Source organism: Eleginops maclovinus, chromosome 23, assembly GCF_036324505.1.
Source record: "Eleginops maclovinus isolate JMC-PN-2008 ecotype Puerto Natales chromosome 23, JC_Emac_rtc_rv5, whole genome shotgun sequence".
Taxonomy (NCBI): Eukaryota; Metazoa; Chordata; class Actinopteri; order Perciformes; family Eleginopidae; genus Eleginops; species Eleginops maclovinus.
This window is the reverse complement of record NC_086371.1, coordinates 15,622,483-15,644,396: the sequence shown is the minus strand read 5'-3', so window position 1 is coordinate 15,644,396 and position 21,914 is coordinate 15,622,483. Positions and strand designations below refer to the sequence as shown.

Sequence of the window (21,914 nt, the reverse complement as noted above, 5' to 3'; positions counted from 1 at the left end):
AAGACAGCATATGTCAAAATAAGACATGCATGCCATCTGTGCAAGAAGCTGTTTTTTTAAATACATCATATGTAAGATTCTCAAACACATACATGTTAACACATTAATTTATCAGTCAACTAATCATCTAATTATTATCTTTAGTGTCTTTAAATATTGTGGATTGAATTCTCCATCTGTATACTTGTGAATGGGGTTGTGTATGTTTCCTCTGCTGTGTTCATTCACACTCTGTAAACTCTTCATATACGTTTGCCCCGAGCAGTCATTGGGCGCCGCTCAGTGTTGTGTTGTCAGTTCACATCTCCTTATGACCCACTGCACCAATTTTCTGCCCTGCAAATATAAGATTGTCAATGTGTCTTTTATTTTCTTAGTGTTCAAGGACAATATGGTATTATTAAGTATTTTATTGATAACTATTCAATGCATGTCACCGTCTCAAGATTCTACAGTTAAAAGGATTATTTAAAATAATTTAAAACTGGTTAAAAAATTCTGCTATATTTAGATTGACAGGATAGTAGATCTGAGTGGTTGGAGCAGCTACAACAATGACAGTGCAAGGAATGCAAACACACCGGTCAATGAAAGGGGCGGACTCAGAGAAGGACTAGGTGTGCTGTCGCTTGATTTAACCTGGCATTAGGCCTCACACATACGCACACACACTCTTTTAAGGAGAGAATGGACCTGAGGAACGTCTCTTAAACTCACAGGAACTGTGAGTATTGAGAGGATGAGAAGGAAAAGTTGTTGAAAAGAGGGAAAGAAGAAGCAGCCATGACGTGGAGGAGCCCTCTTGCCCTGGTGAGGGAGGCTCTGAGAGGTCAGAGGGCGCGGGAGAAGGACCTCCGCAACTTGGGGTCCAATCTGCCTTATGAGGGCCTGGAGAAGGTGAAGCAACCCAACCGCTTCTTCCCTGGCAACGCCATCAAAACCACCAAATACACCCTTCTCCTCTTCATCCCAATGAACCTTTTTGAGCAGTTTCACCGTCTGGCCAACATCTACTTTGTTGGCCTGGCCATCCTGAACTTTGTCCCTGTAGTGAATGCCTTCCAGCCAGAGGTAGCGCTGATCCCTATCTGTGTCATCATTACTCTGACAGCCCTGAAGGACGCCTGGGAGGACTTCAGGAGGTACCAGTCTGACAGAAAGCTCAACAACACGCTGTGCTTCATATACAGCAGGTAACCAACTCACACATAATCATGTCCTAAATATAGACACTGTGTGCTGTTCATGCATGCTGTGGCAAGTGGAAACACTCATGGTGCATTAACAGCACCTCCACATCTGTGTGTGCGATTCCTATGATCCAGCATGTTGCTGTCTGTGTGAGTGTGTAGATAGTCACCGCGTGAGAATTTTAGACTTAGAAATAGAAACTGTGTGGGAGATTATTCCTCTTTTGAAGAGCCTCATAACAATTTCTCTCACAATAGCATTGTGCACATTTGATGAAATCCTCATGTGGGTGTTGCATCAGCAAAGACAGTAGGGTTAGCTGTTATATATTTTTGAATTACTGGTGAATAAAAATGAATAATTCACAAAGGTAGATAAACACTGTCATTTTCAACCCCTTTGCTGCTGTGATTAGGGAGTAGAATGAGAGCAGGGATGTGGATTTCGTAACGATGTGATGTGAGACTGGAGGCAACTCCATTGATGAATCTTCAGGCATTCAACCTCTGGAAGTGTTTAGCATTAGGCAGCGCTTGCTTGCTTTCAAATTTCCCAGAAGAGTCAGCAGGGATGTTGGTAAGTGCAGCCTCAGCTGGAGGAAAGCCTGCTTCATGTGTGTGGGTTTATGTTTGTGTGTGTGTGTGCTGATAGGGTGCAGGTGGAGACCCCAGATGCAGCTTTCCCGTGAACGCACCAGTCCCTCGCGGCCAGTTAGCGGACACTAGTCCTTTCTGCCTCCTGCAATCACATAAACAGCAGTAGAGTCGTGGCGAGCAGGCTCTCATGGGTCCTTTGTTGCTCGCTGGGTGGGGATGCTGAAGCTTAATTTTGGGCTTGTAAAGATTAGAACAGAATCGATTGGCTGGGATTTCTTTGAAGTATACAAATGTTTCCAGAAGAAGCTCAAGAATACATTTAAGGCTTCCACTCACTTTCTCTTTTTCTTTCCCCTTTATCTCATATCACCCATCATGTTGTCTCAACAGAGGTGTGAACTGTCTGTGATAAAGTGCATTATCTTTATGGTATCTTACAAAACAATTATTATTGACAGAACATGATTATTATTATGTCCCACAGTTTTTCTTTTAGTTAAGCTAGGCTAACTGGCTTTAGTTTCATATTAACCATAACGTTGCAGATATAAGAATAGTTTCAAACTTCTTATCTCCCCCAGCAAGAAATGTAATAATCCTATTCCACCATATATAAAATTATGGGTAGGTTTATTAACATACATTTTGAAATGTTTAGGTCTAGTATAGGAAATGTAGGCTGCTTTATGTAATGTGATTAACACTTTTGACACATTCTCTGCTATTACTGGAAACTACAGAGTTTCCATTAATAGCAGAGAAAATATTTATACAGCCTGGTAATCATTAAAATTGTCATGGTCATCCAAACACGACATACTAAAAATAGTCCCCCCTTACTCCTGGCTTTGTTTGAGGCGAGGTGTAGTGTTATGTGTCAGCCAACCCATCAGGTCCTACATGCAGGGCAGCATGCCTGCAGCTCTCTGTCACTGGTGGTTAGGCAGCTTTATGAGCAGTATATAACCATAAAGCATGTGGGATGCCTGGGAATGGCCTCAGCTCATAATGTGTGCTGCAGTGTGCCTTCCTCTAAAAGTTTCCCTATTCTAAAGCACACAAATCACATCTGGGCCGCTCTCCAAAAACAACAGCATTGATTTTTCATTTGGTTGTTTTGTTTATTCTCTAATTTAAGCAGCTGCCGTGATTTTGTATCCATAAGGATTGAGTCAATATTTCATTTGATTGTATAAACATAGACAAAATACACCCACTCTGCCAATATTGTAAATAAATGTGACACAAAAAATCTATGTAAAAGCCACCCAGGGGCTTGTGTGACTTGATGAAATAATCTGTTGGTATCTGACATGTCTGATTTCAGAAAAGAGAAAAAGTTTTCGGAGAGGCGCTGGAAGGAGGTGCGAGTGGGAGATTTTGTCAAGGTGGTTTCCAATGAGATTGTCCCTGCAGACCTCCTGCTCTTGCACACATCAGACCCCAATGGTGTGTGTCACATAGAGACTTCCAACCTGGATGGAGAGACCAACCTGAAGCCGAGGAGGGCAGTGTCTGACATCTGTATCTCGGTGAAGAACACTTTTTAGTTTCATTTCTTTGCTCTCTTCACTGACTTTTACCCTTGTTCTTCACCTTCGTTTTTTTTAAATTGACTTTTAACACACATTAAAAAACAAAAAACACTTCCTCAACATCTTATAAATATCTTATAAGGGTATTTTTGGACAGATGTCTTTCCTGTAGATACCAAACAACCATCACGTTCGTCTGGAAGTACAGGTTTAGTTACTTTTTAAAAGTTTCCATTCAAACTGTACTGACTGTCTTCCCTCCTCTCATTTCCCAGGATCCTGAATTTGAACCTGAAAGCTTCAACAGCGTTGTGGTGTGTGAAAGGCCCAACAACAATCTGAATCATTTCAAGTGTTATGTGTGAGTATCAAATACACAGATCACAGTTCCTTTGTGCCTTTCAGAGCTGCCGAGCAAAACTAATTCCAGCCCACTTGGTGCACTTTGTGATGCCACCAGAGGCATTATTGGGGCTGTAATAGACTATAATCGATTTCCTCGGGCACCACAGCTCTTACAGCTGGTCTACTCATGCTGTCCGGCTATAGTCGTAATGCAGGGGAATTGCTAATAGGAATATATAAGCAGTAATGAATATCTAACAAGATCTGACAGTACAAAGGAGGTTTCTCACTTTTTCCTGCTGCAGAGAGAAACCTGATAAGGAGAAGGTGGGCGCAGGGATAGAGAGTCTGCTGCTGCGAGGATGCACAGTGAAGAACACGGACCACGCTGTTGGCTTTGTGGTGTATGCAGGTATATTCTCCATTTTTCAGCAGCTTACCTGCTTTGACCTTGATCTTTTAGTGTTTTTGTGCAGGGTCCAGGACTTTAAAAGTATTGAGGTCATAATTTCACATTTCTGTTTAAGCATACAGACCAACCCAGCATGTAAATGTTCAGTTTCATTTATGTGCATTATATTGCCCTACATAACAGTGAATTTAGGTGTTGAGCAATACATTTCTTTAATTTTATTGTGACCGTCAAGTAAACAAGGGTAAGTGTAAAGTGTTACTGTGAAGCTGTAATTAGGCACAGTGGGGTTTTGAGCTAAGCCTTAATGCCATACATGCTAACATGCGTGATACGTTAAGCATTTTAGCATGCTAACATTTATTTATTAGCACTTAATACAAACAACTAAGGATAATTAGCTTTAAAATATTTTGTCATAAACAAAAGCATATTCACCAATTATTTTAGTTTTTTAAGTAAAATGTTTGAACTGTTGGAGGTAAAAGTCAAATAATCATTGAAGTCAGTTTAGGATTTATCCTCAAGGAGCAACACATTTTAGTTTTACTTTCAGTGAAACACTTGATAAGATTAGAAAAGAGCCATTGTTATTGTTTGAAACACGTGGTTTACGTATATTTCAAAATATCAGCTATGAGAAAAGCATATTTCAATGCCTAAATGCAGACTGATATGAGTAAAACTAGATAAATGCAATCTGATGATGAAACCCTCTTTATTAGTCACATACTTGCACACAGCAGAGCACACACAGTGAAATTTGTCCTCTGCATTTAACCCATCCTAGTACTAGGAGCAGTGGGCAGCTATTGTGCAGCGCCTGGGGAGCAATGGGGAGGGGGGATTGGAGGTGTCCGGTGCCTTGCTCATGGGCACCACAGCAGGGCCTAGGAGGTGAACTGGGACCTCTCCAAGTAGCAGTCCACTTTCCTAGTTTCAAGTCTGTTTGGGGACTTGAACAGGCGACCCTACGATTACCAGTCCAAGCCCCTACTGACTGAGCCACTGCCACTGCTGGACGAAACTATACACATCTTCAAAACTTGTTTAATGTGTGTATTATAAAAATTCCCCTACTTTTCCTGAAATATTACAGAAGATATGGATTAAGTGTCGGAGTGCCCTGTTTTTGTCCTTGAATTTGGTGACCCTCCATGAGCAGGTTTTAAACTGTAATTATCAGGTTCCCCTTGACCATATGCAGTGCCTGATGATAGTTAAATCCACATCTTTTTATCCTGTTTTTAGGTCATGAAACCAAGTCAATGCTCAACAACAATGGGCCAAGATACAAGCGCAGCAAACTAGAGCGTAAGCTGAACATAGACGTCATCTTCTGCGTCATTCTCCTCCTCTCCATGTGTTTCATGGGATCAGTAGGTCAGTAATAAATTAATTTACTTAACCTTGAAATCCCTAAACAGGTTGGAAAATGATTGACGTTTCTACATACGTATGAGGGGACAATTAATTTAAACTAAAAAAACATAAAAAATAAACCTCATCCATTTCAGCCACAGGCCTACCACACAGAAGGGTAACAGAAAGGAGACAGGCGAAAGTGTGGTGCCAAAAATAGATTTCATACCTGCACTTGTTGCTGTGATTAATTCCCCTGTCCTCGAACATGCAGGTCACTTCTTATGGCTGGAGGAGTTCCCTGGTGTACCTCCTTATCTGGTCCCAGACAGCAATGGTCATCTGGAAAGCCACGGTCTGTCTGGCTTCTACATGTTCTTTACCATGATCATCCTGCTGCAGGTGGAAAAATCTGACTATATGTATGAAAGAGAGTTTATTGGGTTTTCCTTAATTTCTAAATGAACTATCCTCTCTTCTCCTCCAGATCCTGATCCCTATCTCCCTCTACGTGTCCATAGAGTTGGTGAAGATTGGTCAGATCTTCTTCATCACTCATGATGCAGATCTGTACGATGAGGAGACAGACAGCCGAGTACAGTGTAAGGCCCTGAACATCACGGAGGATCTGGGACAGATTGAATACATCTTCTCAGACAAGACTGGCACCCTCACTGAGAACAAGATGGTGTTTCGCAGATGCTCCATCATGGGCACCGAGTACCCACACAAAGAGAACGGTAAACCTTCACACTCACATTTTATGCACCGAAAATCAGCACTTGTTTTTTATCGTAAGCCTTCTAAAAAAACTGTAACATATTGGCATACTATTACTAACTGAAAGCATGTCACTTACTGTAATAGGACATTAGTATGTGAATATGCAAATGTGAGACTATTTATACTTTATTTAATCCAGAAGTCACATTAAGATAGCGATCTCATTTGCAAGTAAAACCTGAGTACAGAAATGAAATAAAAAACGCATGAACACAGCATGAAAAAAATCAATGGATTCTTTCTGAAATATCCTTGCATAAGAATAATTAAAAAAGTAAACCACATAATGTAAAATATCTAAAATCCATAAAACCTGTAAAACCTCTAACCACATTTTTTATTTGCTCCATCGACGTTAGTGAGCCGATTCTCAGTCTATTCTGCAAATAATTTCAGACACGGCAAAGTGTTGGCATACAAAAATTATACGTTTTTTAAAATTCTCTAAACTACAGATATGTGTCCTTGACAGATTTCCCCTGAGACAATAACATACGTGTTTATCTCTTCTGACATTATCTCTTTTTTTTTGTTGACATCTCATCTTATATTATCTGATCTAGACTATAGGAGAGAGTGAAAGTCTGAGAATAAATGTCTCGTCTTGTTTTATTTTTGACTCACATGGCTTCTCACCTGGCTTTAGACCTTAATCAGATTACATAGTGTTCTTTTGATCCTGTGTTGTTTAACAGCTGTTCACCTGATGTGCACTTCCTGGTTGGTGAAACTTAATTGTGCTGTGTCATGATTTTATGATGATGATCTGCTGTTTACTATCTGTTTATTTGTCTTGCACAAGTGAGCCAAGATCATTTTTTACATTTACATTGATATGGCCTAATACATGTCAAAATGTATAGGAGTTATGTTAAGGCACACATTGGATAGTTATGAGACTTGTATCACTATATTTTATCTCTTATTTCACCTGTATGTGTGTTGTGTCTGATCATAGGCACATACATGTGTAGCTTTCATATTTGTGCGGCGTAGCTACATTCTGATTTGAGTTTGAGTTTATAAGCATTCAGGCACTCACTTAAGACCTGAATAGAAACAGAATTGATATTTATGATAAACAATAGAATGAAATTAAGGTAATTGTGGAGGATTTGATTCAACCTGGATGTGGCTGTATAATCCAGATAACATTACTTTTCATTTAGCTGCTGCTTTTAACCAAAGCGACGTACAATTAAGTGCAATAAACCATAAAGATTCAAACTAATGACAACAGGAAAAGTGCTGACATATTCACTTCAAACAAACATGACCATTATAAGTGCTGGAGCGTAATGTAAGCTCTTTAAAGACCTTTGACCCTGCAGTTTAGGTTCAGGGCTCTGCATTTGATCATGACTTGACCTAACAGTCCACATAATATGATTCAAAGTACTTACTGTAAGGTATGCTTCAACATGTTTTTTTAAATGATTTGCAGCAATCCGCTTAGCTGTCCTTGAAGGGCCAGAGTCAGAGTCAGGGGAAGAGGTAATCTTCAACCAGCGACCTCAACCCCCTCAGACGGGATGGTCTCTGCACGCTGAGGACACCAGCCTGGAAGACATGCAACATCACTATGACAACCGACACAAGAGCATGGTCACGGGAAGTGCCCCGAGCGATGTGGCCTTCAGCAGTCCGCTGGTAAGATGATGGCTCAGTCAGGAAGAAAATGCAGATATTTAATTCAGAGTGGGGGAGGGTCACGGGTCTTGCCTGTCCTGATATTATAATGCCAGGTCACAGGAAGTCGCCACGGGGGGGGAAATGGTCGTCAGCTTTTTGTTTGCTCATGCAGGAGGTGAAGTTGTCTGTTGACTGAAGGCCACCCAGTGGGGCAAACAAATGACACTCTTTCTTCTTGATTAACAAGTGCCCTCTGTTATAATTGTGACTTATTAGCTTAAATGAATGTCTAAAAATCAAACATGACATTGCATTTATATAGTTTGAACTGGTCAACTGTAATCACACCCAGAGAGAAAAAGCTGAGATGGCTACTGTGACATCTTATCCTAACACTCTGTATTAATGACAGGGAAAATGAATTACAATGTCCTGATTGAGGTAATGTCTTATCACAAAATCATTATCAAAATGCATTTGTCATTATGGAAATGTAACTTTATCTATCCATCCATTTATTAAACTAGTTATGGGGCTGGAGCTTCTCCCAGCATGCATTAGAAGGGAACAGGAAACATCCTGGACAGGTTTACAGTCCATTACAGGGCTAACAATATTAAAAAGATTAAAAAATCGTAGGTATGATTCTGTGAATTTAGCTCAGGTCATTTGAAATTAATGTAGACTAAAAACTGTAACCAAATCGTTTACTCAAGAAATGTAGTAAAATTAGGAGGTACTTGGCAGCTGGATATTTTTCTGGTACTTTATTTGATAACTTTAGTTACTTGGAAGATTCAGATCTGTAAATAAAGTCACCCATATTTTATTAATATACGTTTAGATAACACTTTGTGTATTCATTGGTGAAACTGACTGCACATCATATTCTGGTTAATAACATAAGTGTTACCAATATATAGTTGTAAGATGGGCTCTTGAGGGCTTGATAGTTTTGTTGAATCTCTATTCTATTTCAAATACCCACTCTAAATACCTGAAAAAGTATCATTTGTTATCCCAAATCTCCCCCATCCTTGTGTCAAAAGCCCTCATGGTCCCAGTCCTGGCTGCAGATGGCCGAGCTGCTAGGTGTCATTGATAAGCACATCCATTTTGGCCCAAAGTAACCCCTGTGTCCCTTTCGGGACATATGGTCATGCTGGGCACCATTTGGCACAGACCACTGATGTCACATAAACTGTAAACGTGCACTATAGATTAGTCATCACCGTCTTGATATACAGTTCACTGTACGCTCTGTGTCTATTTTGGTCTACAGGGCAAAGAGCATAAGCTTGGAGATGCAGGCTGGGACAGAAAAAGTCTTGAGTTTATTCCAACAAGGCTGCATGGAGGCTATATCTGCTCGTTTTCCTCATGCTGTGCCTCTCACAGAGCAGAATCATGTTTGTAGGAATGAATTCTTCCTGTCTTCCTTCTGTCTATTTCCTCATGAACAAACAAAACTGGAGGAAAATGTACAAAAATAAAAAACCTTTTCCAATCCTGTCATGTCGAAACAGTGACAGCTGAGCGTGAGCAAGAAACTGTTTATCAACATTAGTTTTTCATTAAAAAAATGATTAACTCTTACTCCAATAGGAAACCGAGGTGATTCCAGACAGGAAGTTGCTTCAGCACATTAGCAGGCTGGAAAGCAGCGGCAGCCGGAAGACTGATCCTTACCTGGACTTCTTTCTGGGTCTCGCCATTTGCAACACGGTGGTGGTTTCCATGGCAACAGCTGAGCGACAGAGGGTGAGTGCTTGGTTTCCTGCAAATGTGGATGAGGGGTAGAGATGGAGGCACAGTCAGAGGGAGGTTAAGGTGGATGCAGGATGTGTTCTATTTAAACTCCAAACCTACAAAAAATGTTCATTCATTCTTCTGGGAAACCTTGCGGGGAATCTAGTAATTATTTTATTCATTAGATCTACAAAACTAGTGTCCAATACCGCAGCGTTATCTCCATAATTCATTAAGTAACACACACAACGATTAAGTTTGAATTCTACCTATTAACCTTAAAGATTTAGTTTAATTTGGAAAGTTCTCTCCCTTTGTTTCGTTTCAAGTTTCTGTTCTTTTATCGGTGGTCAGTGAAACATTTCTTTCATCTTTAAAGCCCCAGTAGTAAAGAGTCCTCACTAAATTGTCACATAGTAAAGGGAGATGTTCGGGGGCATTCAGGGTTGCCCCTATTAATTTTAGTACTCGCTTCCCTTGACTGTGCTGTTCTCCAGTCTGGCAGATGGGAGAAATATGGGAGTTTTTCCCTTGAGTTTGTAATTAAAGGTAAAAAGCACAAGAAAGAAACAGAGTGGAAAGCAATGGGAAGATTTTAAGAGTGTTTCACCATATGTGTGTTTTGGCATTTCCATTTCTGTTTTCTTTGCTTCACTTTGTCAGGCAAGTGGGTTTTCACGCACGGGTCGGACAAACAACCCTCTGGATACTTTGTCCAATCTGGTGAAAAAACCCTTCTCTCTTCACCATATTTTCACCTCCTGGAAGAACAAGCCCAAAAGAAGCGGCACCATGTCAGAGGACTCGGTTGTACCAGAAGAGGACTATTTTAACGCCCCTGTAAAAATAGACGGTTCTGGAAATACTGATGGGCTTCAAACTTGTTCTCTCCAAGCTCCCTCCCATAGCAATGATCCTGCAATGACCCCAGATAATGTGACTTATGAGGCAGAAAGTCCAGATGAGGCAGCCCTGGTGTATGCAGCCAAGGCATATGGCTTCACCCTGCTTGCCCGCTCCCCAAAAAGCGTGACGGTGAGGCTCCCGTCTGGCGAGGACCTGGTGTTTGAGGTGCTGGACACCTTGACCTTTGACTTCAACAGGAAGAGAATGTCTGTTTTGGTGCGGCACCCAATCACCAAAGAGTGTGTGTTGTACACTAAAGGTGCAGACTACGCCATTATGGAGCTACTCAGTACTCCGTACGCAGGTGTGTGCTTGTCAAAGTGCATTAAGACAAATGTATTAAATGATTTACCTTTGCTAGTAAATAGAGATATACTCTGGGTCAATCATAAATTACAGCTTAATGAATATATCTTCATATCATCTTCAGAACATCTCAGAGGGAAGCAGAAGAATATAGCAGCAGATACTCAGCATCATCTTGACTGTTATGCTAAAGAGGGGCTGCGCACACTTTGCTTCACGAAGAAGGTGCACAATCACATATAAACAAAAAATGTACAAGCATCATTTTCATTAACCAGAGAAGCTCTGTTTCATCCTCTTTGTTTTGTGTGCTGCAGGTTGTGAGTGAAAAGGTTTATGAAAGTTGGATAGATTGCAGGCAAAGAGCTCTGGCTGCTATAGACAACAGAGAGGAGCTGGTTATGGAAACTGCTGTGCAGCTAGAGACAGAACTCACCCTGCTAGGTAACACATATCCACCAATACACATTATACGTGATAAACACCTGAAAAACATACTGTGTATCTGTGTGATAAGCCATGTTATGCCTGACTTTGGATATATGTCATCCTGCAGGGGCAACAGGCATCGAGGACCGTCTGCAAGAGAGTGTCCCAGACACCGTGGTGGCGCTGCGGGAGGCAGGGATCCAGGTGTGGGTGCTGACTGGTGACAAGCCGGAGACAGCTGTCAACATCGGATACGCCTGTAGGCTCCTGGAAGAGGAAGACCTGGTGATTAACATGAGCTGCAAAAGCAAGGTGAGGAGGTTGGCTAAACTGAAGGCTGTTCAACTCAGAGCTACTTTTATTTATTTTTTATTTATGATGTGTTTCTTACATGACAATTAGAATGTGTTTCAGTAGATTTAACATAATTGAAAAGTGACATTTTAGAGAATAATTTTAAAAGCCAGATAGCTAAGGATAGCATTATCATTGAAAACAGGGGAGAACAGATTTTGTTTAGGGGTCGTGCAAATATTAAATTTCCAGGGGATCTACTCTTACTCGTAATTACAAAAATAATTGTATAAAAGTTGATATCGATTTGGTCAGAATTAGAAAATAAAGTAAAATATCATTTACACAGAGAGATATAAGATGCGGTGCGTTAGGTACTGTGATACATTCATGGTCCTGTGTTTGCTGAATAGGCGGCTAGAGGATGTTATATTAGAAGGGTTAAGTAAAAAATATGTACACTGATAAATATTACTTCCCTGCTTGAATTACAGGTCCTTGTATATATATATATATATATATTTTTTTTTTTTTAAACAAAAAAATACCAAACTTTGAATTCTTAATTACTGCGAAATAAACGTCTGAGTATTTGACAGATGTGAATGAAGTTTTCAATTTAATGAATCAAAAGTAAATAAAGTAAAGACCTTAAGCATTAGAAATGAACAAGCATCACCAGATACTATTGAACATTGGCATTGTACAACATTTATATTTCACATTACACAAACAGCTTGTTTCATTGTGTTTTGTTGAGTGTTATTTAGGATAGATCACGTGTTTTCCAAGCAGTGAGTTCAGGACGTTTTACCTGTGAGCTTGTCTCCCTCTTATTTAAATGGCCAAACCTTTTTGACAACTTTTACATTTCAGCTAAAGGTCAGATTTTCATCTAAGAAAGATAAGATGTCAGGTGTGGGCCCTGCTTCTCTGAGGTCATTAAAGATCTGGTAGCAAAGGGATGGGCCCTTCATAACATCCTGACCGTCTCTAATCATCACGCCTCAAATAGACAGGAATTATCGGTAGGCTCTAACGGATACACAGGGAGCTTTCTGGAACAAAGGGCCTGCCACGCTCCTTTAAGATGGTACCAGTCATTGATGATGAATGGAGTGAGATACCCCCAGTACAATATCTACTGCTTTCATATCTAATTACCAGTCTAATATCCAACCCTCAGGGGAAATACCCCTTTGCTCGTATTGGTAATGAACTTTTTTTTTACCGCTGTAACTCGATGACCACCTGAGGGATGCAATCCCACACTCATCAACCCACCACACCTAATGAAATTCAACCAGTGTTAGATAAATGATACAAAAACAAGATGTGACCCAATTCTTTTTCATCATGTTGCTTTTCCTTTTGGCTAAGAGGCTGAAGTTATTTACACACAACAATGATGAGTCTGATGGGACCAAAGCCTCGTAATTGCATATAGTCAGAGACCATGGACATGACTCAACAGCACAATCATATTTCTTTTACCAGCCATAATCTGTGCTCCTATTATTATGATGTGTTATATGCATTTTGCCTTTTGTATTATAAGAGTCTTCTTCTTCTTCTTCTTCTTCTTCTTCTTCTTCTTCTTCTTCTTCTTCTTCTTCTTCTTCTTCTTCTTCTTCTTCTTCTTCTTCTTCTTCTTCTTCTTCTTCTTCAGTCAAATAAGATTGCACTTTGTAATAGTAGTTTTTTATAATGGTTTAATGTGGTGGTTGTTAGAAACGTTGTGTGAACTGGACAGTACTTCAAATGAGTTATTTTTAAAGGACAACCTTCCAATACCCATTATTTGTCTCAGGTGATTGGGTAAAAGAAAAAAGCTTAAATGTTATTGTTTAAAGAGCTTCCTAACACTAAATAGGATAATCAAAATAAGGAGATGTTGTTTTCCAGCTCGAGTGCACATCCATCTTGGACTGCACACTGGAAGAGGTGAGAAGGTACAGCGAAGACCCTCGTAATGTGGACACCAGCCAAGACATCGCTCTGGTGATCGACGGACGCACCCTGACCATGGCTCTGTCGGCAGACCTGCAGGATCGCTTTGTGGACCTGGCGAAACACTGCCGTACCGTGCTCTGCTGCAGAGTCACGCCCTTACAGAAGAGCAGGGTGGTGAAGGTAGTCAGGGAGAAACTCAAGGTCATGACCCTTGCTGTTGGTAAGAAAAATACACAAGTACAGTAAACTATAAAAACAGTATAAATCTTAATTGACAATGAAATCTTTTATTTTTTTGCTATTCTTTTAAGTGTAACTACCATCCAAGTGTCACTTTGTTGTTATTAGTACAACACATGCACTCTTCCTGCTATAAGAATGATGAGAAGGAAAGAAAAAACATTCTTCAAGTAATTCTTTCAGCTTTTATAAGGCTCTTGTTCTTATCTGAGTCATTGAACCTCCTGAGAAATGTATTGTTGAATATTAGACAAGAGAGTGCCGAGATTCTCATCTATAAATACAAAGTCATACTGAAGTCCAGATAAACTGTATATAACGGGTTTTTTTCATGTCAGACTTTACATTGAATGTGCGTCCTGCTGAAATACCTAGTCTTTCTATAAGGTCTAATCAAGGTCTACACTGACATCCTTTCTGTGTTTGCAGGTGATGGTGCAAATGATGTAAACATGATCCAAGCAGCTGATATAGGCGTCGGGATATCCGGCCAGGAGGGCATGCAGGTCTGTAGGTCTGTCCGAGGTATATCTTTGAAAATGTAGTTTGTTTTCTCAACTACTCTAACTGTCCGAACTGTCTGTCCTCTGCAGGCCGTCATGGCGAGTGATTTTGCTATATCTCGCTTTAAACACCTGAAAAAACTTCTCCTGGTTCATGGACACTGGTGCTACACTCGACTGGCTAACATGATCATTTATTTCTTCTATAAGAATGTGGTGAGTCTCGTCTCCACTAAATCGCTCTGATGACTGAAGTGAAATCGTGTCAGGATTCCTCCTCTAATCACCCATACTGCAATGTGTTCAACAGGCCTATGTGAACCTACTCTTCTGGTATCAGTTCTTCTGCGGCTTCTCCGCAGCTACCATGATCGACTACTGGCTGATGATTTTCTTCAACCTCTTATTCACCTCGGTGCCGCCGATCATGTTTGGGATTATGGAACAAGACCTTTCTGCCGAGATGCTGCTTGGGGTTCCTGAACTGTACAGGACTGGACAAGGTGCAGGGGTCAGTGACACTCCACAATAGTATACAGCGACTTCAATTAATTCATGTATTTTTTTTCATTCAGACATACTTGTGTGTGCTTGTTTAGGAATACACATTTACTACTTTCTGGGTGTCAATCCTCGATGCGTTCTATCAGAGTCTGGTGTGCTTCTTTATCCCATACTTGGTAAGAGTAACTTTAGAAATCTCCGTCTTTGATGAAGCATTTTGCAAAGTTGCAGCTGTTATTTCTCTGCTTCTTGCCTTACATTTGTCTAAATGTGTTTTTTCTCCTCTAGGCTTACCAGGATTCCGACATTGATGTTTTTACCTTTGGAACTCCTATAAACACCATTGCTTTATTTACCATCCTGTTGCATCTGTCAATAGAGATCAAAGCCTGGGTGAGTGCCGCAATGATGGATATCTTTAGAAATGATTACGGTATGTATTCTGAGTGGGCTGAAACACCGAGGTCTCCATTTAAAACCAGTATGATAATAATAATATGGTCGGATAATATTATTTATAGTAATCCATGAATCTATTTTGGATTAATTCAATAAAACTTTTTTAATGGCTTTTGACATTCTGTGGTTATCAATGTATCTAAATGCTGTTTATGCACCTGTCTTGCAGACGGTGGTTCACTGGGTAATCATGCTAGGCAGTGTGGCGTTGTATTTCATTGTGACGCTTGCATACAGCGCCATGTGCGTCACCTGTAACCCTCCGTCCAACCCTTACTTGATCCTCCAGAGCCAGATGGCCGACCCCATGTTCTACCTTCTCTGCATCATCACTACGGTGGTGGCTCTGCTGCCCAGGTACCATCTCTGCTATCCTCCCTGTGGAGAATAATTTAATGAAGCATTATCATTGTTACAGGGGGGCTTGTTATGTATTGTAATGAGAGCATATGATGAGCAGGTTGTGTCCGTCCCTCCCGTTTTCCTATGTTTCCCCTTTTGTCTCCTGTTTGATTAACAATTGATTGTTTATTTTTGAGAAAAAGGTCAAATGTTTTAAAGTTTCACCTTTACATTTACAAGAACAAATATAAACTTTTTGAATTTTCTAATCAAGTATTAATTTAAAAAGCAGCTACTAATCCATTGTTTCTTTTGGGGGATCTAGAAATACATTTGAGGAGAGCCAATATTGATAAAGGAATAAGAAACAGCAACATTTGTTTGACAATAACAATTTATTAAATATTTCTTTACTTTGAATGTAATCATCAAATGTTCCACTATTTTTATAATCCCCTAAAACCCTAAGTTACTTTACAGAGATTAATTGATGATACAATATATTATCAAGCCATAAATTCTGATTTATTTTTATAGGTTAGGATATGATTAGACCTGAACATTCACAAGCTTTTACTTACAGTAAGTAAAAGATTTTAAATACTGTGTCCCGACACAAAGGCTATGTAAGGGATAACATTGCTCTTTCTAACCATGTTAAATCCAGTCAACATCAGAATTACTATATATATTATATTTGACTTGTGCAGATCATGAACTGCTATGTGTTTGTGAGGTTGTTATGGACGGTTTAGGCTGATTTGTGATTCAATAATGTCGATTGTGACATCCAGGAATGATCTACAGCTGGGCTCAGTCCTCCTGGTTGCTGATGCGTCTGAAAGTGCTGATATTTAGAGGGAATGCTCTGATTTACATCAAAGGGCCGCATATTTTTCACTGGCCTACTTTCTCACCACCACACTCTCTCCCCCAGGTACATGTTTCACGTGCTGAGAAACTCTATCGCCCCCTCCCCGCTCGTGCAAGCCAGACGACTGGACCGGCTGGACACCTCCACGAGGGACGAGTGGATGAAGGAGTGGAGGAGCTTCAGGGGCCTCGGACAGGTCAGACGCTCCAGGCTGTCCACCCCACACTCTACCACCCTGGAGACCCCTGCGGACATTTATCCCCAGTCTCCCACCGCCTCTGATATAATGGCCGATGATTTGACACTGAATGTCATTACTGAAAACTATCAGAGGTCTGTACACATGTGAGAAACAGAGACTCGTTGGCAGATTGAAGGAATGAGATTATAATTTATTAAGAAGAGTGGAAATATTCTGAACTGGCTCATGAGTAGATATATAGTTGTTTAATTTAGGGGTGGTCTCACATGAAAGCAATTAGGAAGGAATACTCTTTCTCTCTAATTTGTGACAAATCATTGATCAGTGCAATGATTGACAAAAGGTATTTGGACTTCTTCCTCGTACTCTCCTCATAGCTGCCATAGTGAACACATAAGCCTGTTACTTTCCTGATGGGTTTTCAGAGCACAGTGGTAACCCAATTAGTCATGCCACCCACCCCTCAAAAACATGGCATATTTCCAGAACTAAATGCATAGCTGGTTTAATATATTCCTCTCACCTAGATACCCTAAACAGTCACAATGCATACTGTCAGTGAGGCAAACACATGTGTTATTTGCAAATTCTTCATTAAGTTGCCACTATAGACAAATGAATGTCTTTACACTGTAGGCTGGGCCTGTGGCTGGTTGTGTTTTAGGATATCTGAATTATCTGCTGTGAAATACAAATAAGAACAATCAAATTCTATTTATCTCAAGTGTGTATGTGTCATCTTATTTCAGATTCTGCCAAAAGGTACTTTCAGAAGAATCAGAAGAAAAGACTTCTAAGCTACAAAGCTTTTTTTATGGAAATGGAGTGTGCACAAGCCGAATCCACTTGTAAAAAGGGCTGAGTTATCATTGGCATACTTCATTATACAGTAGCAGCTCTGCTTATATAAGGTCCCACTGCATCCACTTAGATCATTGCTGCTCTCTAGTGTTGAAAATAAAAAGCTGCAGAAAGGTCACAAAGTCAGAAAAACAGACATTAAAAAATCCAATTGTAGGCTTGATATTTTAGACACAAGAACATACAACATTATCAATAAACATTATTTTCTACTGAGAATTTACTGAGAAATAGCTGTTACAATAAAGCAGACTTATTTTAGACCTTAGCGACCCTATCACTATTACTATGCATAATAGCCCTTAACACATATGTGCGTTAAATTGTAAAAATAAGGCAAATATTTACAGCCTTTCTTTAGGCATCAGGTTTTACAGTGCGGCACTATCGCCTATTTTGTTTCATGCAGAACTATTTTGCACAGAAAAACATTTGCATCATTCAGTGATTAAACATCTCATGAGAAGCAGAAGTATGGCACAACGGATTTTATTCAAGACATCCGGTGTGGAGACACACACTCATTCTGTTTTAACCAGTTATCCCACTTGAACAGGCATGTTTATTGATAATAAAAAGTAGAGTTCATCATTTTAAAAACCCCGTACCGTAAATCATTCAAAATCTTTTATTTATTTAATGTTCTTCATATTTCCAATACAAATATGTGACAACAAAACTTCCCCCTCAACTTTTTAAAAATATTTAATCAATATCTATGTGAATGTTAGTTTGTTCAAAAATAATTATTCTCTTATAAACTCAGATCTCAGACTTTATGCTTTGAACATTAGTTCTAAATGGCAATTTGATTGGCAAAAAATCAATTTAGCTGTTAGCGAATAATCAGTACGAATGGTTAAGACATTTAAAGCTAAGTTCAATAAGTTGTAAAAATAATTTCAAGCTCTTCAGATATTTTAACTAACTATAGTAAACAGGATTGTAGTTTATGATGATATATTAAAGTCGCATTTTCTCAGGTCAACAGTTTAACTAATGCGCAGCATGCATATATATGAGGCAAGAAGGTAGATGAAAAATTCCTACAGTGATTGGTTGATGCCAATAGGAAGCCTCAATGCACTCTTTTCCCCTAATTCTTCTTCATTAGCCTTTTGTGAAACTAATGTGACAAGTAGGCATTTGGTCATTCACTGTTTCAACTAGTTCACTGAAAAAATGGAAACGTTTCCTTTAATTAAATATATTGTGTCAATAGATTTTAGATTGATAACTTCATTAGGTTAGTTGAAAGCAATAATATTAAGTTTAAATTAAAAAAATTAGGTTCAACTTAATAGCATTACTTTCAACTAACTTAATATGTAATCTGTTGAGATAATACATTTAATTAAAGTCAACATTTCAGATTTTTCAGCGAGGAGGTTACTGTCTTCTGACATCAAAGAGATCAAATAAATTCTCAACCCACAATATACTCTCCACAGACTGAAAGTGGCCACTAAAAGCAACGTTCTACATCAAAATATCTAAACATGTAAAGAAAGCTGAATGTTCACAAATCTACTACAGGTAAACAAAAGTGACAGCTTCAGAAATGTACTGCCGCTAGTAAACCAGCCAAGACCAGTGACAACAGATGCATGCGTCCTCACAGTGCCCATCACACTGCCTCCCTGCACTCTGGCTCCATGTCAGCCTACCAGGTGGGCATCATATCAGGGAACCACATGTGGCCCAGGTGCTTGGACACCTCACTGTGGATCTGCTCCATGTTGTAGCTGTTGTCTGGGATCAACACCTCTTCCATGATGGACAGCTGAGTCAGCCGGCCCCGCACATCTTTACAAGCTCCCCAAAGCCGCTGCATGTCACTTCACACTTGCCTAGCCCAATGGCAGTAAGGCATTTGCAGCGTTCAGCAATACGGATCAGCTCCTCATCCAGGGGTTTAAGACTGTTGGCACACACCACCAGCTCCACCAGCCGAGGGTAGTTCAGTATGATGCGGCCCAGCATCTCTTCACTGACTGCCCGGCCAAAGTATAAGTGGGTGACTGGAATCTTGTCGCGGAAGAAGGGCTCAAACTCCAACTCATAGAGGTAGAAGTACATAAAGATGTTGACCATAGGTGAGTGTCGCACTAAAGCCTCCCAGCTGTTTCTTTGGATCGTGTGAAATTGTGTCTGCGCAGGGTTTTCGCTCACCACGTCGATGCGCAGCTGCTCCAAATGGTCATGTTTTTCAGAAGAGAGGTCCAGAAGGAGCTTGTCGCTCAGGAGATGGTAGTTTAACGCCAGCTCACTGAGTCCATGGCACTGATCCGCAACCCACAGGATACCTGAGGTTAGAGGGAGAAGTCTGAGCATTTGAATAGCAACTTAGTTTTTCATCACAACTAGCAAAACTCTCATGATTTCATTCTGAAGAAGATTTACTAAAAAAAAAGGTTTTGTGTAGGGACTAAGAAATGCAACAGGAAGCATCCTGGAGGCCTGTTTAAATAATACAGTGACCCTGACCTGTCCTTCAACCATAGACAGGCACATTGACTTCCACATTTTCTCTCTACTTATTTATGGAGTGCTGTGCTGACTGGTTAAAGCAAAGTACATTGACCTGCTGGGGAGACCTGAGGACAGCTGTTGATCTTCAGCAACTTCAGGGTGTCGCTGTTTGTGGCAACGAGCACCTTCAAGGACGGGTCGTCAACCAGCGTGTCATCAATCTCGATGAAGACAGGGACTTGGAGTTGACAAACACTACTGTCAGTGCAGATGCAAAGTGGGCCTGAGGGACAAACAATGTTGATAAAGGACACAAATAAGTGCAGGATTTTTGAAAAAAGGGCAGCATATTATTATATACTTTTCATATACATTAATCCAGCTCTTTTGTGTAAAACAAACAGGGCAGCAATGAAAGGGTGGAAATGTGTGTATGTAGCAGAGAAAAGTCTATTACCTGAGAAACATCCATGAAGCTGGGCCGTGCTGTGGAAATCAACCCCAGGGTCTTAATGTTGCAGTTCACCAGCTGGGAGAGGATGTCACAGGCCGCCTCTGCAGATTTTGACGGCTATCCACCCGATTCACAAGCAGTGATTCAACATTTATGTTAAAAATAAAGAAAAACAACAATATTAGATATGGAAAGAATAATCTCAGCCTACGTGTGTTAACTACACCTATGCCAAGGAAGCATCATGATCAATACTGCAGCAGATGGATTGAATTAAGCAGGCCACACATTGTTGTAAAGACAGCTCTGGTGTAAAAGGGGAGGAGGTGAAAGGAGAAAAGGATGACAGCAATGAAGACTCATACTTTGAAGCTGACATACTTCAGCTTCACTTTAGCGACAGCTTGACACACATGAGCGGGGGAAGCATGGATCTGCCCTGCTGCATGGAGAAAAGACCTACATCAACAGGGGGATACATTTTGTGTGTTCAGTTTATAGTCAGCACTAAATGTATTCTCATACAGTAAGCTTAATAAAACAAAATTAAAAAAACACACAGATATTAATCAAATCATATTTCACATTTAAAGTTACAGTCATCCCCTCAAAATTAAACAGGACATATCTGACATCCTAACAAGACTTCTCATTCCTCTAGTTTCCTTGACGATTGGAAAAGCAGCCATCCTTAGAAAGAAAGATTACCAGCGTAATGTTATGTGTCAGTCAAAACAAAACTCTACAGTTATGTAGAGGTCAGTCAAAACTGGACGGTGGAAAGATACAAGTTTGCTCTGTGTTTTGAGTGCCCCCATGAGGGAAACACGTGTAACGTTTCAATGCTGCAACAAAGTTTAATGTCCCTGGAGTTATTTCAAACCAGTGTGTCAAAACAGACTATGGTAACAAACACAAATACATTGTTGCCTCTATTCCTGAGCATAGAGGGCTTGTAAATGCTGAGAGCGACAAGTAACTGGTCTGACAAAACAAAAGGAGATATATATTGAAGATATTTAAGTTGATTAATCATATGTTTTGATAGTTATGTATGCATTAGTGTGTTCAACACAGCTATTGAAGATGCAGATCATTTAATGCATTTGTATAGTGCAGGGTTGTCTGTGAATGCTGCTTCAGTTGTCCCTCAAGTCTTATTTAAGTGTTAATTATATTTCACAACATGAATCCAAATCTGCAAAGTAACTAATGGTTTTAAATAAATGTATGAGTAACTATTTACCTTTGAATTGTAGTGCAGGGTATAGAAGTAGCAAAACATTGAAATGCTTATAGTAAGTAAAAGTCCTCGAAAATTGTTTAAACACATTACTTGAGAAAATGTACTTAGTAACTTTACATCACTGATTAAATGTATGTCAATACAATTGATGAAAACAGCTTCAGCCTTCAGTAAATGCAGCCTGACAGGGCTAATTTAGGGCAATATTACCCAGAGGTGTTGCTCCGCCCATTTAGTGACGTAGCTGCGTGGGAACGTCCATAG

General features: G+C 40.0%; 2 protein-coding genes across 4 annotated transcripts; one reads left to right on the top strand and one right to left on the bottom strand.

Annotated features, from left to right (window-relative positions):
• Positions 1-658: 658 nt before the first annotated feature.
• atp10b (ATPase phospholipid transporting 10B) lies at positions 659-17,335 on the top strand. 3 transcript variants are annotated; one of them, XM_063877177.1, is made up of 21 exons: positions 659-1,193; positions 3,115-3,319; positions 3,598-3,683; positions 3,973-4,079; positions 5,331-5,462; positions 5,716-5,843; positions 5,929-6,181; positions 7,669-7,874; positions 9,462-9,617; positions 10,269-10,815; positions 10,942-11,042; positions 11,135-11,261; positions 11,374-11,558; positions 13,446-13,713; positions 14,163-14,239; positions 14,327-14,452; positions 14,547-14,747; positions 14,836-14,916; positions 15,029-15,133; positions 15,369-15,556; positions 16,479-17,335. In XM_063877177.1, the coding sequence occupies exons 1-21, from the start codon at positions 784-786 to the stop codon at positions 16,762-16,764; spliced, it is 3,975 nt and encodes a 1,324-aa protein (XP_063733247.1). In that variant the 5' UTR covers positions 659-783; the 3' UTR covers positions 16,765-17,335. The 3 variants fall into 3 exon arrangements, 1 of the variants encoding a protein (XP_063733247.1); XR_010165218.1 differs by lacking the exon at positions 16,479-17,335 and having other exon boundaries at positions 14,547-14,739; XR_010165217.1 differs by lacking the exon at positions 16,479-17,335 and having other exon boundaries at positions 14,547-14,739; positions 14,812-14,916.
• A 1,806-nt stretch (positions 17,336-19,141) lies between these two features.
• On the bottom strand, positions 19,142-21,882 carry fbxl3l (F-box and leucine-rich repeat protein 3, like). The gene is given in 7 exon segments (XM_063876983.1): positions 19,142-19,278; positions 19,281-19,784; positions 20,063-20,179; positions 20,182-20,233; positions 20,408-20,521; positions 20,764-20,846; positions 21,861-21,882. Coding segments are annotated over 7 exon segments (1,029 nt in total).
• Positions 21,883-21,914: the final 32 nt, after the last annotated feature.